Source organism: Taeniopygia guttata, chromosome 1 (assembly GCF_048771995.1).
Source record: "Taeniopygia guttata chromosome 1, bTaeGut7.mat, whole genome shotgun sequence".
NCBI lineage: Eukaryota > Metazoa > Chordata > Aves > Passeriformes > Estrildidae > Taeniopygia > Taeniopygia guttata.
This window is the reverse complement of record NC_133024.1, coordinates 91,289,551-91,307,034: the sequence shown is the minus strand read 5'-3', so window position 1 is coordinate 91,307,034 and position 17,484 is coordinate 91,289,551. Positions and strand designations below refer to the sequence as shown.

Sequence of the window (17,484 nt, the reverse complement as noted above, 5' to 3'; positions counted from 1 at the left end):
TGGAGCAAACCTGGCAAATACTAAAAAGATCCCAAAACCCAAATGTTACAGCGAATGAGAGCCACTGTTTCCTGTCAGTACAAAGGCAATGGCATGTGTTCCTATGGGGACTACACCAGCACAAGTAGTTAATGCGGATGCCAGAGCAGCTCATCTCAGGTGACATTCAGCTTTCACTAATGGGTTTATGGGTTTTGGTGGGGTTATTTTTGTTTGTTTGGGTTTTTTTTTGTTGTTTTTTTTTTTTTCTGGGGGGGGGGGGTTGGTTTTGTTTTTTTTTTTTTTTTGTCTCCCGAAGGCACTGAGAAGTTTTGCTGGTCTGCAAAAGAACTGGTCAATTTTCCTGCCAGTCCTACTCTCAATCTGAAAACACTGTGAGCATCTCGTGCCTAGCAAACCATGTAGAGTGTAAAGGCTAATTCAAACATTGACTTCTCTGCAATAAGTAGCATTTTGCTTAAAAATGTTTGAATGAGACTGTATTTTTTTTTTAATTTACAGACAGGCACTATTTTGCCTGTATTTTTTAAGCTGAAGGCTGATGTGGCTTGTCATATACCCGATATCCAGTTTGTGTTTCTGTAATTCAATCAACATAACTTGTTGGGCTGTTCCCATTTGCTTTCATATACTGACAAAAGGAAATTCACCAGCAGCACTTGACCAAGATTATGAGAATTGTGAGTTATAAACTATTAAATGCTTTCTCAACTTGCCGCTAAAATAAAAAGATCTAAACAAAACATTCAGATACAATGTAATATGTTTATTTTTTAAAATCCAATTTGTAAAGGTCCCTTTTTAAACAAAACAAGAACAAAAAAATCAACACAATTCAGAGGGCTTATCTTTTTTACCATATTCTTCCCCACTCTTCACTTATAACACAAGCAGCAACTTATAGTATTAGTGCTCATATAGTGCACTTATATGAATTTTGATCTGTGTATTAAGCATTAAATACAATGTATTTTCTGTGAGCATAGCCCAAAGAGTACACAATGTTACATTTTTAAAGCATATGTTAAAAAAAAAAGACAATAAATGTATATCCAAGACAGTCAAACTCAAATATTTTGACTTGGCAAATTCTATAACGAGTAACAGCAATTTTAAACTGCGTACAAAGCACAACAGTGCCAACATGCCTCCAGTCTGTGAGCTATGGTAAAACATCAAGCACACATACAAAGGAGAGAAGCCAAAGAAACCCAACCACAGAGCTAACCTGAGGCACACCCAACTGCGACCGAACAAAGGCAGCCCACGTTCCCACTCTGTAATGCAAAGAGCCCCACAACAACAAAAAGCAATTCTATGCTACAGAAAGTGAAACAGCAACTTCTTCCAAATTTGTCTCTGCATTTTTAAACAACTTGTTCAAAAAATGTAAAGATGAACATCTAATTATACCAAACAAATGTACAAACTATAAAGTCAGAGAAGCTCCAGAAGATTGCCACTTTCAACCTTGCATAGTGAGAGCTGGCATTGATATTGCTACCATAGCTTCAGCAGAAGATACAGAAAAGAAAAAAATTTATCTCTAAGTGATGCATATATGTAGCATTTTCTTCACAAAATTCAGTTAAACATTGTTTTAATAAAAGGGAAAACAGCTCTAAAAAGGGAAAGATAGTGTTCACAAGCTTAGAAAAAAAATACAAAACCAGAACATTCCATAATAAAAAAATAAAAACAATAAACATTCCATCATGACAGCACCTATTTTATCACTAAATAAGCCCCATACATGCAACAAACTACAACTATTGTATAAGGCCATCAAATTAAAGGTTTACTTTTCATATAAACAAAGTGTAAAAATAGCAACAAGTTGCGATCTTCAAATTTAATGCTATGTGAGGATTCTGTCTCCCCCGTTTCATTTGGTAGCAATTTCAATATGCGTTTGATATAAATGTCATTAATCTAGGAACCGTGGTACAAATACATTGTGCCTAGGACAGTATTGTCATATCTCTGTTCGACCTTGACAGAATTGGAATGCTCAACGACACTACTGAGTTCAGGGATGCTTTCAGCAGTATCCCCAAAACCATGATAGTGTCCATAGTGCAAAGTGTCTCCAGGGTCTTCCACCCACGAGGGCCGGTTGGAAACACAGCTACTCGGGCTTCCATTCAGGTGCAGAGATCCACACATATCGGTGGAATTACTCATGGCTTTTTCTGGTTCCTCGGTGCCATTACTGGCATGGATCCGATGCCTACTGGGAGAAGTCACTCCAGGAATGACTCCGTTAGGTGTTAATGCTAAGCACTCCTCACGCCTGGCATCCATCCCACTGAGCTGCTGTGCGGCGGTGAAATCCAAATGTCCATTGATGGCACATCCATTTGTCAGTGCATTCAATATGGAGCTACTGCTATTCATATCTGCATTAAGAAATACACCTGTCACCAACAATTAAGAATAAATTGAAATACATCAAAACGTCTCCACTATACTTAATTTAAAAATGTTTCCATACACAGCCTTGAAAATAAATCTATCCTTTCTTTATAACAATGTAGGTAGTTCCAAGTAATGAGAGCTGACCAGTAAATTTGTGGCATAGATTCTTATGTTGAAAATGCAACTATCTATCCACATTTGTTTTGAAAATATGTCTATATTAATCTTTGCAGAGACAATGTCACCTTCTCAGATTTTTTTTTTTTTTCATTTAACTGTAAGAATTAAGTGGAGCTGACAACATTCTGGGCAGTGTTTTCAAGGGCGGAATAAAAGTGATATTTCCACCTTAACTGTAATGCCCTCTTGGGATGGAAGATTACGTACATATAAGAACTGAGTATCTGTGAGAGGGTGAAGGGTGGGGTTTTTCCCATTTTTTAGCTGTAATTTAACTGTGGCTCTTTTTTTCTTTTTAGTTGTAACTCATCACAGTACAGTTTGCACTGAAGTAAGTCAAATAAAGAAATGTTACATTGGATTGCTAAAATAAAATGTTTCCATGTTCCTTTATTCAGAAAGTACTTCAATGTACCTAACAGCTTGCTAGGTAACATACTGGGCAGGTCTGTATTTAATGCTACACTTGTAACAGCATGCGTACAATCCACATGCAAAATGCCATACAATAGAAACAGCAGAGTGCACAGAAGACTAAGAAATAGTAGTAGGAACAAAAAGTCTAAAAATGTGCATGCAAAAATCACTGACAACTGTTTTGAAGCAATTTCCCATTTGAAGTTAAGTAATTAGTACAATAGGTTTTGTTCCCATGAACAGATTTCATCAGTCTGTCTGAAATGCATGTTTTTGCAGTGGTACTCAGAAGTACTAACACAAAAAATGCATTATATATTCTGCCTTGAAAATGTAATTTATTTCTATATTGGTAAAGATGAGCAAGGCAAACATAGCAACTACAGAGCTATGTGGTGACATTTTAAGATTTTATATTCTGTGATTATCCTTGGATACATGCACATATGTTTATGTCTCCATGAACGCATAAACCCATGTGCAAAACAGGATTGCATTTACTGCGTATGTGCAAATTAATTCACTTAATTTAGTCTGTTGGCAACTTCCCACATTTGTAAAACACTGGGTTCCCATTTAAGTGACACATAATGAGTACCACTGTCTGACAAGGAAGAATCTGGAGTTTTGGCTCTCTCTAAGTTTTTTGCCTGGCTATTATTTGAAGTACGAATTACAACACTGATACTTCACAGACCCCAGTATGTTACACAAGAAATGTGTACAATTTGTAACTCCCTGGATGTACTAACTGGAGTTCCCCATTCAGTCCCTACATCAGTAAAAATAACCACATCAGCCAATCTTCCTAACCATGAATTCTCATTAAAAGTGGAAAAAAACCCCACAAATCCATCACGACATCGAAGTTAATACTTCAGTGATAAAAACATCGAAGTTAATACTTTAGTGATAAAAACGCACAGAAGGAGTTCCATATAGTGTTTATTAACTGAAAAGTGCAAAATTTTAACTGTTTAAAGATAAACCATTATAGGCTGGTTTTGCCAAATCAAATTTAATAAATCTGGCACTTCTATTAGTTAATATGCAAAAGTAGGTAAAGAATAGTTCTTGTGATACTTACAGAATGTTATTATTGGTTAAAAATGAGCACCTATAGTAATACAGTAATAGCATATATTTATGAAAGAAAATATTTTTCCATAAATAAGAACACTTAGCAATTATCACTGGAAAATACCATAGTCTACTTTTAAAGTATTGATTATATATATGTATATCTATTTATTCCTAATATATTAAAATATCTATTATTATCATTCCCTTTGTTGAATTTGATCTGTGGCACAAAGCATAAACATATTGCTGGCAGAAAAAAATTGATAAATAAGAAATTAATTTCTGAATGTAATAATGCACTACTGTAGTAACTCCATGTCTTAACCTACAAAGTACAAAAAAGGCTGACCCAAGACAATTTTAATCAAACTCTATACACATCCTGTCACCAAAAGCATTTTGACTGAGCAGCCCTTGAAAAATCTTGAGCATTAATATTGACCAATCCGAGTAACATTTTGACTGTTTCATGGTGACTGGTACAAAACACAAAATCTGTTTTGCCAGGTACACTAGTTCCAAACAGTAGATTAAAACTGTGCTGTCTGGTCTTCTATTTACATAAAAAAACCCCACAGCAGTATCCTGCACTATTGTCATTGTGTCTGCACAAGTTCTGAACACAGGGTGTATGTCTCAACTATTCTCTATAGTATTTATTGTAGTATTTGAATAGAGTCAAAGCTAGAATATGCTTCCCTATCAAGTCTTCTTACTATCTACTCAATCAAAATTAAACAAATAATTTATTTCCGAATTTCCTTTAACTCAAAATTATAGCAACTAGAAGCAAGGCACAACATAATACAAGCCTCGGGTTAAAAGTGAAACAGCCATCGTGGACTTGTTTACCTGAAATGTTAAGAAATTACTAATAAACCTTCTCTTTCACCATTACAATACATTGCATGAAACAGCTAATTTTTGATACCTACTAAACCCCCAATATAATGGGTGTTACAGGAATACAATAGTTTTCAAGACTCCAGACAACAATGTGCAAAAATAAAGGACTAAGTTTTATACTTAAATTAAAAATAAAACGCATATTGATTCTTGCAACGACAAGGAGTTTGCATTGCAGAAACAGTGTATATTTCAATTTCTTTTGGTCCAACAGAAGTACTCTCCTGTTGTTTGGTGTCTTCAACCATTTGAATGTTGTTGTAGTTAACAGGAAACTGTCCACTCCCACCTGATACAACAGCAAACTCTCTATCAACGTGCATATTGTCAGCATCGTCCTCAGCTCCTCCATTCAGCATTGGTATTAAGCCATCAAAGCTGTAAGCTGACAAAAAAAGTCATGTTTAGTCGTAAGTGCCCACTTGAAAACTCAGTCAGCAAAAAGATGAGTACTTTGATTATTAAAGCAAAACAGAAAATTCCCAGGATACCTATCAGACTTTGCACCTACATATTAAAGTTACTAGTATGATGTACAAATAGGTTGAATGAAGAGAAATTTAAGTCACTCAGGCTTTAAAGACCATGTTGCAAAACCAGCACATTTCTCAACTCACATTTGTCAACTGTCAGTTTAGACTGCTCCCTTTCACACTCCCAAGGGCTAGGTCCCAAAAACCCACCCTTATCCACACCAGACTGCTCCAGGGATCTCAAGAGCTCAACAAGCAGAACTGTCTTCTGAAAGAAACTGCCAAGTGGTTAGACTTCTGGGGGGAATGCTTTAATAAGATGGGCTTGATTTCATTACTACTTCTTGCACCTACCCAGAGCACTGCTCCACAGCTATCCCAGCAGGCCCTGCCCTGCTCTCACGTTAACATTAACACACTTTTCTACGCACACTGCACACACTCTATTATGTTGTAAATGCTTGCTTGGCAGACTGCAATTCAGCTTGCATTACCCTGAACACAACTAAAGTTTTAAAGAACTTTTAAGTCCTGAGGTGTTCTAGGGTCAAAGAGATCATGGAGGGGTTACATGACATCAGGGCCCTTGGATCAGCAGGCTTCAAATTACCCTAAACCAGGAAGGGAAAGTTTTTTTGGGGTTTTTTTGTTTTTGTTTTTGTTGGTTTTTTTTTGTGGTTTTTTTTTTGTTTGTTTGGTTGGTTTTTTTTTTAGTAAATTAGAGGAATACATAAGTGCAATTTAATGTTGGCCAATTCCAGGGTCCAGTTCCAGGAATGTCCTCCATCACACCTCACAAAGAACACCCAAAGCATCTGTGCTGACGCTTGTGACAGACACTGGCATCGAGACACACATCAGACAGAGATGTGTGATCAAACAGAGCACAAGTCAACCTGCTGAGGGCAGTACTAGAGAGGTGAGGATTATGACTGACATGAACACAGCTGTATGACCAGTTCACCCAGTGTGCATCATCATCACTGAACCTCTGCAGCATGCTCTGCTGACCTTCCCAGGAAGCAGGATGAAATTTCTGGAATTGACTTCAGAAAGATGGACATAAAATTCAGTTTTTGTTTCTAAATCAAAATTAAAAACTATATGGCATATATTCTGAAAGTGGTCACCAATTTACTTTTTATTACACTTGTGAGTAATCAGTTTCTATCACAGTGTATAATGTATGAGCCTTGCCTAATTTTGAGGTTTAAGGGTTTTTTTTAATACTATGCACCTGTTAGCAGATACACTTGTGTGCATATCAACAATTACAAGCAATGCTCATCCACTGCTCAGTTTAGTTATTCCAGGGCAAAGCACACCTTAAGCATTTATCTTCTCTCTAATGCTTACAGCTTCTTGTAATGGACACAGGTTGTTGCAGCAAATAGTCTCAAAGCAGTGATTGTTCCAATCTGGGGTATGGATATCAAAACCTGACTTTTCCCTGCAAATACAGGTTGCCTTCGCTCTCTGAACATCTGGAATCTCCAGTGCAAATAGTCTTTAAAGGACAGCAGACTGGTGTGGTTTTAGTAAAGTTTTAAAAATAACACATAACTGGGCTTGTTCTGTAAAAAAGTCAGCTAAGCATAAAGATGTACTGATAACTCATTACTCAGCTCTATTATTGTATCTATGTTTAACAAAATACATCAGAAACAGTGACTCATTCTCAGTGCAAGAGACTTTTTACATTGATGCAATAGTTACTACTGATGCTGATGTCTTTGAGGTCAAACATGTCAGATTAGAAACTTTCAACGCTGGGATGCATCTTAGTTACTCCAAAAACTTTCAAGCAAAAGCAGCAAAGCTTTCGCATTTGTTTGTGAAGGTCTTAAAAAGTCATACTGTTAACAATTTCAAAAATAATCTACTCCGATTGCTTTTCCAACATTCCTGTAATTGTTCAGGAGCACTTGTTCACTTCAAGCACTGTTTATTTGCTCAACCTAACTTAGGTGCCGGACCAACTCTGTACAGTAAAAGGTAATGCAGATACAATGCCACTCCCCCAGACTGTGGGAAAACACTGCTTATTGACTAGCTTGCAAAATATTCTAAAAGAGACAGCTGCTTAGGAACACTCAGATGGGGCAGCTCTTCAAAACTCAAGTTAAGTTAACTTGACTTCACAAGCAGTGCCTCCTGGTAGACCAACAGACTGAAAACAACTTTCTGCAGTTGTTACAGACACTTGTGTACTGAGCAAGTTTTATTCTATGTAGATACTTATGAAATACTTATTTCTGAAGTCTTTTATTTAATTGCACAGGGAATCTTCTCCATTATGAAATTTATCATTTAGACCAGCTACATGAAACAACATATCCTGTTTATAATTGGCCATGGAGTACCCAGTTAAGGTCTCTGATCCTAGTACAAGCAACTATTGAATGAACAATAGTGTTGATATTGATGTGATTTATGTTGCCTATGTCATATTTAGGAACATGGTTTAAGTCTCAATTCCCCCCTTTTAAGCCCGTTCTATTTGGCTCACTGAAAGTCACTTACATTAGAATGTCAACTTTAACTGAACAAAGTCCCTTCAATGAAGACCGGTGAAGTCCCTTTTCCTGATGCTAAAGAAAAGCATCCTTTGCATCATCAGGAAAAAGGAGGTTTGAGTGCAGAATTACTCCCTTGTTTTTAGTAAGAATTTAGTAGGATGACCAATAGAAAAGAAGAAGGTAATTCTCCTCCATCATATTACTCAAGGTGTTTCTAAAAACACCTAATATCTAAAAAGATTTCTACACAGAGCTACCAAAAAGTATTTTTCGGTTGTACTATTTCATCATTGCTGGCAAAGCAGTATCCTCAATATACAAGGCTGGATAGGAAACCTTAAGGTTCATTCTGTTCTTACATTCTTGTGTAAGATAGCTGCTCCCCTTGGAAAACAATCCTGGAAACATAGGGTATGTTAATTGATTTGGGAAACCCTTCTGCATTCAACTTCTTCCATCTATCTTATGTAGCAGTTTCTGAACTGTGAATTAATCCCTGAATGGAAAATTACCATCAGAACATCCAAGCATCTCTGTGAATCAATTGAATACTTGGCCCTCCTGAAGCTGAAGAAACAGAGGAAGAAGTAGAAGCTAATTATTCACCTCTTACTCCTCTGAATAACTATTCTCAGCATCATGCAGTCTTAGCACTCTCTGGAAACAGAAATTTCTGAACATGCCAAGATGATGACAAGGAGAACTGGGATCTTGTGGCATGGAATAATTGTATTCATCTGCTTCTTGTATGAATATGTAATTTAGATATGTGAATTTGTCAATAATACTCAGCATCCACTCCAAAAGACTTTAAAATGTTTATTTTCCTTTCTCAGCAACAGTATCAACTCATCCCTTTTACCTCTGGGGTCTCACCTTCTGTTCTAGCCTTCTTTACTCCAGCAGACTCCATATCTTCAAAGGATCTTTTTCGACTTGTCCCACCACTGAATGGATTGGGACCTGCATTCTGATGAACCCCATTTAAGGTGCCATTGCTATAGAAACGATTCAGGTGACAGTTCTGGAGGTTCAAGAGAAACTGGGCACATTCTTGGAAGCCCTGGGTATGTGCAAGGTCTGCTGCTGTCAGGCCACTGGCATTTCTCAAGCTGTACAATACAAAGAAATTGGATTACACACATTCATCAAGCTAGCTGGCTGTTGCTGCTGCCCTTACTGACTATCTATCTGCTGGTGATGAGAGAAAACATACACTTAGCAAGTTTTCCATTTAGAAATTAGTTATCAATCTTAGTTTTATAACTATCTTAACTTTTTGCACATATATCTCACTTCTAAGCAAAATTTGGGAGACAATACACTTATAAATAAAATCAATATACTATGTGCCTTAAACCATCTTCCTATTTAAACTTCTCAAAATGCTTTATTCTAAAATAGTCTGAAGTGGCTGATCTTTACATAAACTTCAGACTAATTAAAGTGTTGAATTTTACCATCTTCTGCAGTTTATTCTGCATTCTATTGCTTTAACGAGCAAAAGATCAAATACTCAAAACAAACTTAACATGACTTGGCAATTGTCCATGGCATTCTGGTATCTAAGGTAACAACAACATCACTATTTTTCCTAACAAAATATATACATATATAGTAAAATATAAATAAAGATGCTATACTTAGTTATGCTTTGCTTATACTTTTGTTTCAGGTTTGTTTCTCATTTCAAAGTGTGTGACATCATAAGTAATGGGACTTGCTTTGGTAATTTCAACCAAAACTTTTCTGCGCACAAGAGAATGGCACTGGATTTTGCATATTCTAGTGCATCAAGGAGGTTAGGAATGAAACCAGGAGATGTAGAGATTTAATTTGAAAATGTATTGTACCACATGCATTTACACACACAGGGTATCTTGTGCTTAGCCGTTTAGTCTAACTTCATCAGGAAGAGCAAAAAAGTGAAGGCAAGAAGGCCAGGAATGACAAAACTAGATGGTGATGTAAAAGATGCCTATTAATCTTTCCTAGTACTTTTCCAGAAAGAAGTAACTAGTAAAAGAAGTGGAATTTTTGTTTCTTGGCTTCAGACATTTAGACAAGTCAATTACTTAAAAATCCAGAAGCAGACCAGCTAACAGAACAAGAATTCAGAAGATTAATAGATCTGATTCTCCTGAAACTCCAACTCATGAGAAGAAATCGAAGAACAAAGCCCAGATTTGCCTCCTAGATCACCGGAACTTACTTGCTATAAATAAGAAACCCTTTAGAAACTATTACAGCAGGACTATTTCCATAAATGGCTAAGCCAAAATACTACAGAATCATAAAACCCATAACCTAAACCAGAATTAATTTTATTCCATACTGTACTAAACCATTATTTACTTGGACTACTAGTGGAAACTCACAGAACAGCAATCAAGAGTGCTCTAGAAAGTAAGACCTAAGAATACTGAAAAACTTAAGTCAAAAGAAATGACACTCTGAAGTGGTATTAGTTTTGAATACCTAAGCTGCAAAGCACTGTGCATCCAGTGTAGGCAGTATATGACTGGGATTAATATGAATAAAGGAGAATTAAAGCTAGCATCAGAAGTTTTAGAGTATAAACCCTGCTGAATCTTGAGAGGGGTCTTTTCTCATTGTAAGAGCTGCCTATGGTATCAGAAATTCTACTGTCAATCCTTTCCCCCGCTGAACTAGATGACCTGTTGAAGCTGCTGCTAAGCAACAAATATTTGACACTCCTTTAGCAACTCTGATTTACTTGTGCAGCACAAGGATGTAGAACAATGAAACGACAGCTTAGGAAACAGAAACTTTAACAGATCTGTTCTGTTCAAGAAGAAAAGCTCAGTTCTTTCATATATTTTTAAATTTCCAAGCCCCAAAAGAACAGTAAAAGAAATCTAAGCAAGAGCAAAATAAACACAGTTTCACAAAGATAAAAATTACAAAACCAATATGGTATTGAATGGCCATCTAATTTAAGAGAAGTTCAAGGAGTCAGTAATTCCATTACTTAGCAAGTACTACTGAACACCAATTCTGCTTTCCAAAATTGACTGCAGGAGACTACAGTTAAGTCACTAATTTTCAAAGAATTGTCAGTGTAAGATGCTGGAGGCATTTGGAGATTCAACAACTAAGATCAAAGTGTGTAAAGCTACACACCCAAACTCTGGGAAAGAAAAACTAAATCTCCCAGAAAAAAAAGATAAACAGGAATTAGAGGTTGCAAAACTTTAAAATGTAATGATCTTTGATATTTAAAGATCTGTCCCATTCCCACCTCTTCCTGAACTAATACTACTCTTAACAAAGTAGACAAAGAAGTACTTGTGTTACAGAAATGTTCTGGAAGCACTGCATAGATTTCAAGGGACTCAAGCCTACTGGATTTAACATTATTGCTTCTGAAGTTTAGAAACACCTCTTTTAAAGGTGTGAATCTGAATTTAACCTATCAAGTTAGTAATGAAAAAAAAAAAAAAGTTCAATGAAATAAGAGGGTATTTTAAGTTCTAGATGACTTTGGAAACTGTTTGAATAAATGTTATGGAAGACAACACAGATGTTCTCTCTCGTCACTTACAGTGGGAACACTAACTTGAGTATTTTTTCTATATCCAGTTGTCCATGTCCATGATTTTAATCAAAGCCTGATTATCCTTGGACTTCCATATACTTTCAAATTTCTGTTACTCTACCTGCATTCCAATATTAACAGGACACAGTAAAGGAAAAGCTGACAAATTTTACAGAAACCTTCTATCACTTTCTCAAAAACAGGATAGAAAGATAAAATATCTACTTCTTTAGCTGATTTCTCTAGCTTTCTCCAGTAGGAAAAAATCTGTCAGTGGGAACACAAAAGTCAGCAAGAGGTAGCCGTGCTATATTAGCCTATCATAACAACATGCAAGTAATAAAAAAAATTGCTAATGTAAATAGGAACAAAACAGGAAAGAAAATACTCTTAACAGATATCGCAGACTGGAACAGTTCATGTATTTTCAAAGTATTTTAGAAATATTGTCAATTCCTTGAAGGATTCTGAGTCTGTAAGAGAAAAACAGTGTAACACAGTCCTTCCAGAAAGCCTGGAGTACTTGAATGAATTAAAAAACTAGACCATTCTTTAATCTGAATTTAAGAATGGAACCACCCTGTTACAGTAATTACAAGAAGCCAGGAACACATCTAATACTAAATCTGCTGCCCATGTCTGGCAGTGAAACGCCTGCCTCAGCTTATCCCAGGAGCTAAGAATTTAAGTGTCATTACTGTAGACAGACTAGATTATACGGATGAAAATAGAAATGGTTCACTGTCCCAACCACACATAAGAGGAGTTCAATCTCTGATGTGCAATCCCTGTCAGCCCTTGGTTATGAACTGCAATTCTATGTAAACTGACTATTAAAGGAAAAGGAGGAGGAATAGTATGTGATTAATTTTGCTACAAACTGCAGTAGCCACGTGACATGGAATGCATGGCTAAAAAAATGGAATAAATATAAAAAAATTCAGATAATTGCTATATCCAAGTAAATGTACAGCTATTTCAGTTATTAGATGCCCCTTGAAAGGTACTTCATTTATCATAGATGCTGACATAAAGAAAAAGGCTGGATAAAGGATATTACAACTGAAAGTAACTTCAAGACCTGGGCTGCAAAAGAAAAACACTGGAAAAAACAGTGTACAACATGGACAGAACTAACTCAATGCCACGGGTCTTGGAAAAAAAAAAAAATCTTCTTTTCCACCCATCCTCTGCTTTTTTTAGTTAGTTAAAAATACCTCTGGTACAGCTAAACACCTTGAAATAGTGGAAGCTCCAAGAAGCTCAGAACACACTGATATGAAATCTTCAGGCAAACTGTCCTTTTGTTACTGCAATCATACAGCAAATATGACAGGTCTATTTCTGCAACTGCATTACTCAGAATTAAAAAATGAGTACAGAAATTTCCAGCTGGTTTTACACTTTGTTTTGTAGGGATCTTTGTTATCAGCTTTTTAAAAAAATGTATTGTTTTGTGACCAAGATGCCAAACTTCAGGAAAAGCTTATGTTTCTTTCCAAGGTTTGTCTCTCAGCAAGGCTTCTAGCTGAAACAAGACAAATAGCAGGTCATAAACTCTGCATTTTTCACATGAATTCAGTATGAAAGAAGAAGCCAGCAGCAAGGAAGGTGTGGAAGGATGGAAGGACGACATAAGTAAAAAAATCAGACTAAGTCTTGGAAAGTGACACATTTTATGTTTAGTTAGCCTTTATTAAACAGTATTCACTGACTCGATGCAGCATTTTCTAAAGGTTGGCCTAGTAAATGTCAAATCAGAGAGTAGTGCTCCAGAAACTTATTTCCTTCTCTCTCCAGTAAAAAATAAAAAAGTTATAAACTAAACACAACCCTGAATGTCAGTCTAGCTACAGGAACAGGTGGAAAACTGAAGAAAGGATAGTGAAAACAAAAGCTCTGAAAATGTCATTCCTTTTTTGGCACCTGCTCTAGACAGGAATATACATGAAAGCACGAACTGACAAACAGCAGAAAAATTCCTTACTTAACATTGCACAGGGCTAAAGGCAGTCATCAGAAAGTCAATCCACTCCCTGTTTAGAAAACACATATCTTGCATCCTTTCCAAGGCAATTCATGTATTTGAAAAATGACTGAGTCCTGTTTTTTACTAAGCAGCAATTGTTTGCTATATACTTTATTCACTGCTTCTATGTAATTAAAATAATGAAGCATGCTATAATTTACCCTCAGTCTTCTTGTAGGCTAGAATCCAGGAGCTGGGAATAAAAACATCTTGGTTTTTTTTTTTTTCAAAGTTCAGAAGTTTAAGATGCTAACTTCAACACAAAAAAAGAAAGCCAAATGTAAGGAAGGATACATTTTCATATTATATTCTAAATAGGAAAAAATTAATGAGAAAAGACGATGAAAGGCTGAATATGGATGAGTAGGTGATCTTGAAGTTTCTTGACATATGACACTTGCTTATCACACTCTGTAGTGACAGGTGTTTTCATAAATAAACTCAAAACACACACTGATATATTGAGTTAGTGCTCCGACTTTTGCATATGCATTTATTCACAGACCTACAGTGCTTAAAACCCTCTTGTAACATGGTTTTCTTCTTCCATCAAGTGATGTCCACAGGCAGTCTTCAAACCTGACTGATCTTGGCATGAAGACTTTTTTTAGGATCCATTCTTCTCCCTCTGGGTTGACATCATCTGAACTCCCATTCGAAATGCCCAGTTCATCCCAAGAGTCCTGGTACCCAGTTAAAGCAGCTCTGAAGAGGACACTGATTTCCTTCTTCTGAAATGCTTTTCAAAAATGTTGGCTGCAACTATAATAACTCAATTGTTTCTCTAAACTAAGAGACAAGTGCACTATCTGGCCAAACAGGATTGGTGTACAGAAACACAAATTCAACTTTCAGCTTAGCTTTATTTAGGAGGAAATTTTTATTATTTCAACCTAATTTAAGAAGCTTGCTAAAGGAAGAAAAAAATTGATGAAAGCTTTTAAAAAATATTCAAGATGCTTCCACTATGGCTAACCCACTGAAAGTAAAAAAAAAAAAAAAACAAAAAAAACCCCCACAAAACCACCACACCCACAACAAAACACTCAAAATTCAGAATTGTTTAAATATGACTTTGTGCAAGGAAGATTTACTTCAGTGTAACATACAAAATTTATTCTTTGAAAGATCTGTAGAAAGAGAAGAAAGACTTGTGCTTCTCATATTGACTTACAAATGCTATTGAATTTACTTGAAAAAAATTGCTTCTATTGTTAATTTTTCACATTCATTGGCAGAAAAAAACCAGGTAGATTTCTATGTCTTTTTAACACAGAAATATCTTAGAAATACACTATCTTCAACTTATAATGTCACATACCTTGAAAAACAAAACAAACATTTGCTATACAAAAAGTCAACAACAAATATTTTTGAAAATCATATGTAAAAAAAATTCTCCTGAATGTTTAATTTGAAATAGTGATTACAGCACCTACAGCTTACTGTGTTTTTGTTAATGCCATGCGACAATCTAAGAAAATAAACCACAGTTTTCGTATATCAATGTAATATCTGTTAAAAATTACTGATCTCAACTTATCTATTGTTAGTTTACAAATAAAAATGTAGATAATTGTAAATTAGGGTAAGCAAAGCATGCAAATCTATAGATTCTATATCTGAATTCCTAGATTAGCATTAAAACCAATCACCGCAACAAATACCTCAACAGTATGCCTTGTGTGCAGAAAGGAAGCGATACTGAACATTCAATGCCACAACTGTAAGGTTTTCGGAGAAGCACCTGTGGCAGTTTCAGCAGTTTCTATATGGAATGCTCCCCCTTTCTAGGATTACTTGAAAAAATCAAGTCAATTCGAATTACGTAGCTGTAAAACATTGACATGTGTAGTTTTTACAGTTTCAGAATCTTCTGTTTGATTTAAACGGGCAATGGTGCATAAACAGGAAACTTATATCATAAGGGATCACATATTTGCAGGCAACATTAAGATTAAAAGTACATTAACATACATAAAGTGCTGTAGCACATTATTCAATATGTAAGCCATTAGCATGTGACCACCTTAACAACAAAAGATACTAAGCCTTTTATGCCTTTAAAAGCATTATAACTCTCATCCTGAAACCAATTTTTCAGTTCTTCACTGAAATGTATATAGAATGGATTAAAGTTACCGGTCAACTCATGGCTTCAATTACTTTAAATTTAGTAGGCTGCATCTCAAAATAATTAGTAGCTATTCCTATATACAAAAATTAGCAGATACAAGGATTAAAACAAAACAAAAGAAGAAAGAGAAAAAAAAAAAGATCAGAACACTAAAACGCTCACAGTGAGAAAAATCGTTTCCTATATAAACAGTAGTATACTAGTCTAAAATTCCTAAAGCAAAATTATTTTATAATACTAAACTTTAGGTGTTTTAACCCTTTGGTGTCCAAATACAGAAGTTATAAAATGGTTTCAAACTTTTTTCTTCCAGATATCAAGAGAAAAATAATCTTAACTAAACAGATGTGTGTCACTGCTGGGGCAGCTATACAAATTCATGCTAGAATTACACACTGGGCATCTACAAAAGCACAAGTTGGTGCCAAGTTTTTATTTCACAACAAAGCATCTGGCAGCTGAAATTACTTTACACTTTTAAAACCAGTGGTAGAGTTCCTGAGAACATCATCCAAAATCCTAACAAGAGGAATATACTGAACAGAAGGACTCTGTTTTGGGAAGCCACTTTCTCCACAGGAAAATCAAGTTCACTATGAATTATGCAGCTATAATTAGCTCCTAGACACTTCAACTCCTGATTGAGCAAACATTGGCAGAAGAAAGAATTCATTAACCATGGTAGGCAACTTTCAGTTACCACAAACACCACCATCAGGATTTTTTGTTGTATCTGTATTCCCATTTATATGCTTTACTAAAGAGCTCAAACAGTGGACTTCATTTTCAGTACCTTTTGTACAAAACATTCACTTTTCCCTGATCAATATATGCTTGACTTGGCCTGGTTCCAGCGACAATATTTTTATATTAATATTTCATTATTCAAGAAGTGATTCCTAATAACATTTCACAAAGGGAAGGTAGGAAAGACTGGCAATTCTTGAAACAAGAGTCTGATTGCAATACAGCATAACATAAAAGACCTTTCCTACTAAAATGAAAGTATTTCTTAGATCACTAGTGAAATTTAATTCCAAATAAGCATCTTTATAGTACTGCAGCCACTTTAAACACAAAGAGAATGTAAGAGTTACTTAGCCAACCATAATACAAGGAGAACTATCACTGCTGTTAATTTCATGATTCTAGAAACAGAGAAAGAATTGCTAAATAAAGTTGCTAACAATGAAGAAAGTGTAATGGAAAACTGCTGAGGACAGGTTCAGAGCAAACTCTGACTTGAAAAGATCAAACAACCTTGCAACACAGATATCCACCAAGATGAGTCTAGTAGCAAATAAAATGACATTATTTCTCCTCAGCATAGCAAATGAAACCCAAAGGTAGATTAGAATTAGAGAAATGAAGGAAGCAAGTTTCTCTCAAATGTGCCAAACTTGAAAGAAAGTTCAAGCTGTTCAGAACAAAAAGCACTGACAGTGGAAGTTTGGAAATAAAAATGAAGAAGTAAATAAATGTTAAGGTACTTTTGTGCCAAAAGGAAGGGCAAAAATCAAGAATGAAAGGACTCTAAGTAGTAGATGGTTTCATTATTTTCCCATAGGGACACGATCAAACTACACAGTTTTGTTGGGGTTTTTCTGGTGTCAAAAATAACTTGGTGTGGTTTACTCAGACGTAAAATCTTTTGGATTAAGGAACTGCTGAAGTGCATAAGACCAGTTTAAATGAGCTTCACAAAAAGTTTTTCAAACTTAAGATTTTTCTCCCTTTATAAGAAAATTTATCCAACATATTTG

At 35.6% G+C, this 17,484-nt stretch overlaps 1 protein-coding gene across 2 annotated transcripts in view; it reads right to left on the bottom strand.

Annotated features, from left to right (window-relative positions):
• Positions 1-745: 745 nt before the first annotated feature.
• The window catches only part of ANKRD10 (ankyrin repeat domain 10), a 37,125-nt gene continuing 20,386 nt past the window's right edge, over positions 746-17,484 (bottom strand). Inside the window, exons 4-6 of one of the 2 annotated variants that reach the window (XM_030280167.4) lie at positions 8,873-9,108; positions 5,294-5,389; positions 746-2,417 (exon numbers count right to left, since the gene is read on the bottom strand). In XM_030280167.4, the coding sequence (XP_030136027.2) occupies positions 1,933-2,417; positions 5,294-5,389; positions 8,873-9,108 (817 nt within the window). In that variant the 3' untranslated portion in view covers positions 746-1,932. The remainder of the gene's footprint in view (positions 2,418-5,293; positions 5,390-8,872; positions 9,109-17,484) is intronic. The other variant, XM_030280176.3, reaches the window with a different exon arrangement.